The following is a 6,497-nucleotide window of genomic DNA, read 5'->3' as shown; positions in this document are numbered from 1 at the left end:
AGATATTTATATTAAACAGGGCATTTTTAAATACTTTATCGATTCAATTCCTCAAATGTGCAAACATAACGCAGACGATGATCTGAAACTGAATGATTGCATGAACCTTAGCCAAAGATGGAGAATGGTGCACTCCGAAACGCAGGTGCTGGCCAATCAGCGGTGCCTACGGTATGCTGTCTGCTGGTGCCCTCACTTGGCAGGGAGGGGACCGCACCGCACCGCGAAGCGTCAAGCCAAGTCCAGGGGCACAATACAAAGCCACGAGGGGGGAATTTGTCAACTTCTGGAGTCGTTAACGGCTTCTTTCTCAATATGTGGCCGTCCAGCCTTTGCAAAACCCTTCTGTTTTTATTTGCCCTTACCTCGCTGCACGACTTTGCTAAGACCAGCGATGTACTCGAGCTAGGAGACGCCGACTTTGATTACATTGCGGCCGAGCATGGGACCATGTTGGTGGAGTTTTTCGCCCCTTGGTAAGACACTGCATATGAATACAAATATGTTACCATTTGTAGTGATTTGCATGGATATTGTCTTCTCCGTAGGTTCTTGTGTTTATGTTTGTGTTAGCAAAGTGGCTAAGTTGAGTGCTAGTCGTTACCAAATCTAGTTTTGCAGCAAGAGAGCTGACTATTCCTAGAACTTACATAATGGCATGAAACATCTTTCAAGTGATAGCATTAGCTGCCGTTCAAGGTGCATTTTGATAATGGCGTTAAATATAGAGGATTGTATCTATTAGTGAGGATGTTTCAGGGAAGACTAGACGGTCATTTGAAATATGTTACCTTGTACCATCCAAACGATTTTGCTGCATAGTTCATCATTGTGGACAGTCCACCAAGGTAGCATCTCGGTGTTTAAGGGCTTTCTTTACTTAACGTTAACCTTACTTTGCCCATTTCACTGCCAAACAATGTCATGCAATAATTTGCATTCTAAAGCGTTTTCCAGTTTACTCAACTAATTCATTGCACAGATCTAACGTATGTAATGTTCAACGGAGTTATTATACCATAAGTAGGCTAAAACTACACTTTGAAGTCATACTTATTTGATATCTGTTATTGTTAAGGTCCTTCTCCCTTAATACATTTCCTTTACACTGTTTCTTTCCTTTCGAGGGTACCGTGTATTTATGATACTACTTTTTTCTTCTCAGGTGTGGTCATTGTCAGAAGCTTGCCCCGGAATATGAAACCGCTGCGACAGAATTAACAGGCAAAGTGTCCTTGGCCAAAGTAAGTTTTGTATACCTTTGATAGATGGGTCGACAGTTAGTTGGCTGGACTTGCATCGATTATGACCATTACTTTCATTATCACTTACTAGTTTTTACATTAAACGTGCTCATTTTGCATTGAGCCTGCTGGAGCATATAATTATGGCTCATGTATTTGTGTTAAAAAAAGTAAAAGTTGACTCTTTGCTCGTTTAGGTTGATTGCACAGTGAATTCCGAAACTTGTGGACGTTTTGGGGTCAATGGGTATCCCACTCTCAAAATATTTAGGAATGGTGAAGACTCCTCAGCATATGATGGTCCACGAACGGCAGGTACTCTAGTTTACCTTCAACCATGGTTTGTGCCGCCTCAGCTTTTTTAAACGGATATGTTAAACTCATTTGGTTGGTCTCATTATTCACAGCTGGCATTGTAAGCTACATGAAGAAGCAAGCAGGGCCTAGTTCAGTGCCACTTCTAAACGAAGAAGACTTGGATGGTTTCATCAACAACTTTGATGCCAGTGTTGTGGGTAAGTTTGTGTTTCTGGATCCATTATTCATCTTGACCTAACATTGCTCTCCTGGCAAAGCTGTTCAGAGAGAGGCCATAAAAGGTAATGGAACAGTTAAGTTATACACAATCTGTTTCAATTCACCTGAAAAGTATGTATGAATACTGAATTGTGAACTGTTTTGATCCGATCTATCTTCACATGCCTTTTCCCCAATTCCATCCCAGGCTTTTTCTCAGGGCCTGAGAGCACCCAGCTTGCCGAGTTCCAAAAAGCTTCCAGCGCCTTGAGGGACAGCTATCGCTTCGCCCACATAACTGATCTGGGCCTTTGGCCCAAACATGGTGTGGGATCAGAGTAGGTCAGAGAAATGTGGTGGCAAGAGCTTGGTTTGTTTATGAAGTCATCAAGAATAATTGCATTGCTTTAACTTGCTGAATTAATTATAAAAAATGGTGTCCAAGGTAGGGGAGAGTGGGGTAATGTGAGACATTTTTTACATTTGCTCTCCTCTAGGCGAGCTTAATTGATGTATCAGTAAAATGTACACATATCCCATTTATTCAGGATGTTTCCTAGCAATTGAAATCATCAGAATGTCTTCAAGACAAAGGACATTGAAAATATGATTGTTTTAAAAAAAGTGGTCTTGTGTCTCACTTTACCCCAGCTTAGGGGTAAAGTGAGACAGACCAGAGAAATCAACGGGGTAAAGTGATCCACTTACTTTTTCCACTTTAAAACTACCATAACAACACATGTTGTAACAGTAAGAATCCTGACAGCTAGCTTGACAACTACACATTCCAAAACCTATATCGGACTAGTACCAGAATCAAGGGGATTGGTCAATTAAGCATTTTAACATAACACTTGAAAGTAACTCCGAACAAAATCATGTACAACATAATATAATTAAAAATGTTTTTGTTAACATTCAAATGACAGATAGAATGACCAGTTAGATTAGAACACAGGCATAGGACCATAATCAGAACCAGCTAGAACAGCCTGGGACTCAGAACACAGGACCCAGAGACCCAGCTGGATTAGAATATCAGCCTCGTACTCATTTTGTAAGGGATAATGTATGGAACGCCGGTCATTATCGTGAAAATAAGCCCCGACAGGGCGAACGGCACCCCGACGCGAAGGTTACAGTCATCTGAAGTGGATGGACCAGTGGAGTTCAGCTCAGGATTTGGCCGGTCTGACACCAGAGATGGTGCAAACACTTCCTCAGGGAAAAAAGCTTGGTTATATGGGAATATCCCAGTGGACTTGAATCCAGAAGAGATATTCCGTTGTGTCACTGCTGACAAAAAGGCCTCATTCACAAGTCCTGCAATCTGGTAGATGGGGAGTGTTTTGCCAGGGTTAGATCTCTCTAAACAGTGTCTCACTTTACCCCACAGCATATGTCTCACTTTACCCCGCAGCCACTTTTTTAGAAAAAACAACATCTCTAAGCATTTCAGGCTAATCTTCACCAACATCAATCACATGGTTTTATATGTTGGAAGTTCATCAACATGTATGATATAAGTTTTTCTACCTGAATCAATTTGCTTTGACACAACAGTTGATTTAGTTCACATCAAGAAAATTTACTTTTACATGCAAAAAACACATTTCTGTGCAAAAACATACTTTCCACAGCACCAGCACCAACCTCTCCTTCATGGCAAGGGGGGAATGGGAATGGCTTGAAAACATAATTGTCATTTGACCAAAAATGTGTTCCTTAGCCTAGATACAGGGGGTGTCTCACATTACCCGATGTCTCACATTACCCCGCTCTCCCCTACCATCATTCTCCTTCCCTTACTGTGCCTTTTGCTCAGATTGAAATTGTATTGAACTTGCTCTATGAATTGGTGGGTAGTGATCTTCCACATATTTCTTTCCTGCAGGTCGGTGTTGCTCTTCAGACCACCAAGACTGAACAGTAAATTTGAAGACGGTGTAGTGAAATTCAGTGATTCTGTTTCAATGTCAGCTCTGCGTTCCTTCATCAGGGATAATGTGTAAGTTCACATTTCTGATCCCTTTATATAAACCCGTGGCTTTCACTGTCTCACAGGTTCTGTCCATGTGCTCCATCTTAGGTTTGAATTGTAATGATATTTGTAACCTCTCAAGTGCATCACATTGACCTCTGTATTGATGTGAACGCTCTCTTCCTCATAGGTTTGGCCTGTGTCCTCATTTAACTCCAGAAAACAGAGATCATTTAAGGGGAAAGGACATGCTTGTTGCTTACTTTGATGTAGATTACCTGAGAAATCCAAAGGGTACAAACTATTGGCGGAACAGGCAAGTGCTGCTCTTCATTCTTCAACACAGTATCAGTATCAGCAATAGGACAATAGGAGTTTTGTCTTCAACCTCTGCACTCTTTTGCTTCTATGGCCTTTAAGAAACATTTGGCATGCACAGTACTTTATAAGAATGGTTTTCAAAGTTCTACTTAAAATCTGAGGATGAGGATTGTTTTGTTGAACTTGTCAAACAGCTAGATTGGCTTTCAAAAGGCTTTTACCCTTTACAGGGTTTGCTGCATGAAGAGGTTCTTTGAAGGATCTCAAATAAGTCATGTTAACCCATGAACCCAGGACAAATACTTGGTTTGCTTAGAGGTGCCATGTTTTTCACACAGAATCATGAAAGTGGCAGCCCAGTTCCAGCTACAGGGACTGAGCTATGCTGTGGCAGACAGGCAGCTGTTTCAAGACGAGCTAGAGGATGAGTTTGGCATTCGGGCCTCAGATGGAGGGGAGCTGCCCCTCATAGCCATCAGGACGCAAGAGGGGCACAAGTACACTATGCAGGAGGAGTTCTCGTAAGTTATTCATAAATTCAGCATGTAAATGCCATGTTATTCTGTGATATTCATATTTTAAAATGATGTTATCAACTCTGCAGGCGAGATGGTACATCCTTGCAGCACTTTTTGGAGGAGTTTTTTGCTGGTCGGGTGAAGAGATATATAAAGTCTGAACCTGTCCCTCAGTCCAATGACGGCCCAGTCAAGGTGTGTGTGTTGGTCCAAATTTGTGCATTATATTTTATCACTGGTTTCTCCCTTTCAAGCAGAGTGTGTGTGTGTGTGTGTGTGTGTGTCAGACATCTTAGCAATACTTCATCTGTATTGTACTTTGATGTTGTTATATAGGATAGGTGTTTTTTCATCAAAATGATCTCAAAGAATATGGGTTATTCCTACTAGATCAGTATTAATCCTTGCAGTGCATCAGAGCAATATTATAAAAAGGCCAACATGTACTTTGACTCAAATTTGTGTGTACTGTGTAAATCGTAAACTTGTAGTTTTGCACTCAAACATTTAAATTTTACTTGAGACTGTATACGTTTAGATATGTTGTGTTGAATTTTGTCACTTTTGTCTTCTATTTTATAACAGGTTGTGGTAGCAGAGACATTTGAGGACATAGTGAATGATAATGAGAAAGATGTGCTGATTGAGTTTTATGCTCCATGGTGTGGTCACTGCAAAAGTCTGGATCCCAAATACACGGAACTTGGGCAGAAGGTAAGACCAGTCCTTGGCAATAGTCCGTGCTCACAAAGCCCTTACACCTATTGCATATTCATATTTCATCTGTTGGTCAGAAGTTATTTTTCATCAATAGATCAATTGTTAATTGAAATATCTAACTGTGGGGGACGGTTGTAATTCATTTGAATGGTATTATGAAATAATGTCAACATATTTAAATGAAGTTACGTTCTGTCTGATGTTTTATGCTACTCAAGCTCTCCAACGACCCAAATATTGTAATTGCCAAGATGGATGCCACTGCGAATGATATTCCACCTCCATATGATGTTCAGGGGTAACAATTTCCAAAGCTCTTTTCCACATCAAATGTTTTAATTTCTCTGGTTGGGTACTAATCCTCATTGTCCCCATTAACTGTAGATTCCCTACAATATACTTTGCACCTGCAGTACAGAAAGATCAACCATTGCGATACGAGGTTAGTTCTTGATCAGTCTGTTTACCAACTGAAAACTTGTTAAAAAATTATTTCTAAATCACTACTTTTTTCTAGGGGGGCCGTGAGGTTGAAGATTTTATCAACTACCTTGAAAAAGAGACTACCCATCCCCTTGTGTTGGACAGTGCACGGGAGGATTTGTGAAATAGAACAAATCTGATTGACTCAAAGTGAAAAACAAAGACTTGGAATTCTTGTCGACTTTTATTGGCTGCAACAAACACACAGTTCAGAGATCCGTCCGTCTCTGCCCTATGGAAAGCACTGAAACAAGCAATACTGAGGATGTGAAAAATGTAAACATTGGCAAAAAGGCCTTTATAGTTTTTACAGTAAACAAGGACATAACGGGGCAGATTTATTGCTACTGAGAAGTTTAAATAGAATTGTGTAAAGTACACATTGAAAGCAGTGTATCTTGCCCTATTTTGTCTGCTTTTCATTTCTTGAGGCCTTCATTTCACGTGATATTGAGAGGAACATTAGATCATAGAGTAGCGGTCCTTATGCTCATTACTCGAACATCTTGGTTTTCAGTGTCTACTTTTAATGGATTGTAAAATAATCAGTGAGGTACTGATAAGATGCAGACAAAGTTGTACCATGAAGAATGTAGAGGGCTCATCGATGCCCATCAAAAATAAAAATAAATATTTTGGGCCACTTTATTCACTTCTTTCTTTAACTGGTACTTAATGAAATGTGGAAGTGCAGAGTAGCAGAGACATTTGAGG

The 6,497-nt window shown here is 40.4% G+C and overlaps 1 protein-coding gene across 1 annotated transcript; it reads left to right on the top strand.

Annotated features, from left to right (window-relative positions):
• Window positions 1-55: 55 nt before the first annotated feature.
• On the top strand, window positions 56-6,370 carry LOC308381004 (protein disulfide-isomerase A3-like; the record flags this gene model as incomplete). Its single annotated transcript, XM_080858489.1, is given in 14 exon segments — window positions 56-205; window positions 208-476; window positions 1,166-1,244; window positions 1,442-1,559; window positions 1,652-1,759; window positions 1,969-2,098; window positions 3,655-3,768; window positions 3,932-4,057; window positions 4,401-4,583; window positions 4,667-4,775; window positions 5,166-5,294; window positions 5,519-5,598; window positions 5,685-5,742; window positions 5,818-6,370. Coding segments are annotated over 14 exon segments (1,743 nt in total). The 3' UTR covers window positions 5,908-6,370.
• Window positions 6,371-6,497: the final 127 nt, after the last annotated feature.

Source organism: Sprattus sprattus (assembly GCF_963457725.1).
Source record: "Sprattus sprattus genome assembly, chromosome: 19".
Taxonomy (NCBI): Eukaryota; Metazoa; Chordata; class Actinopteri; order Clupeiformes; family Clupeidae; genus Sprattus; species Sprattus sprattus.
This window is presented reverse-complemented; position numbering and strand designations above follow the sequence as displayed.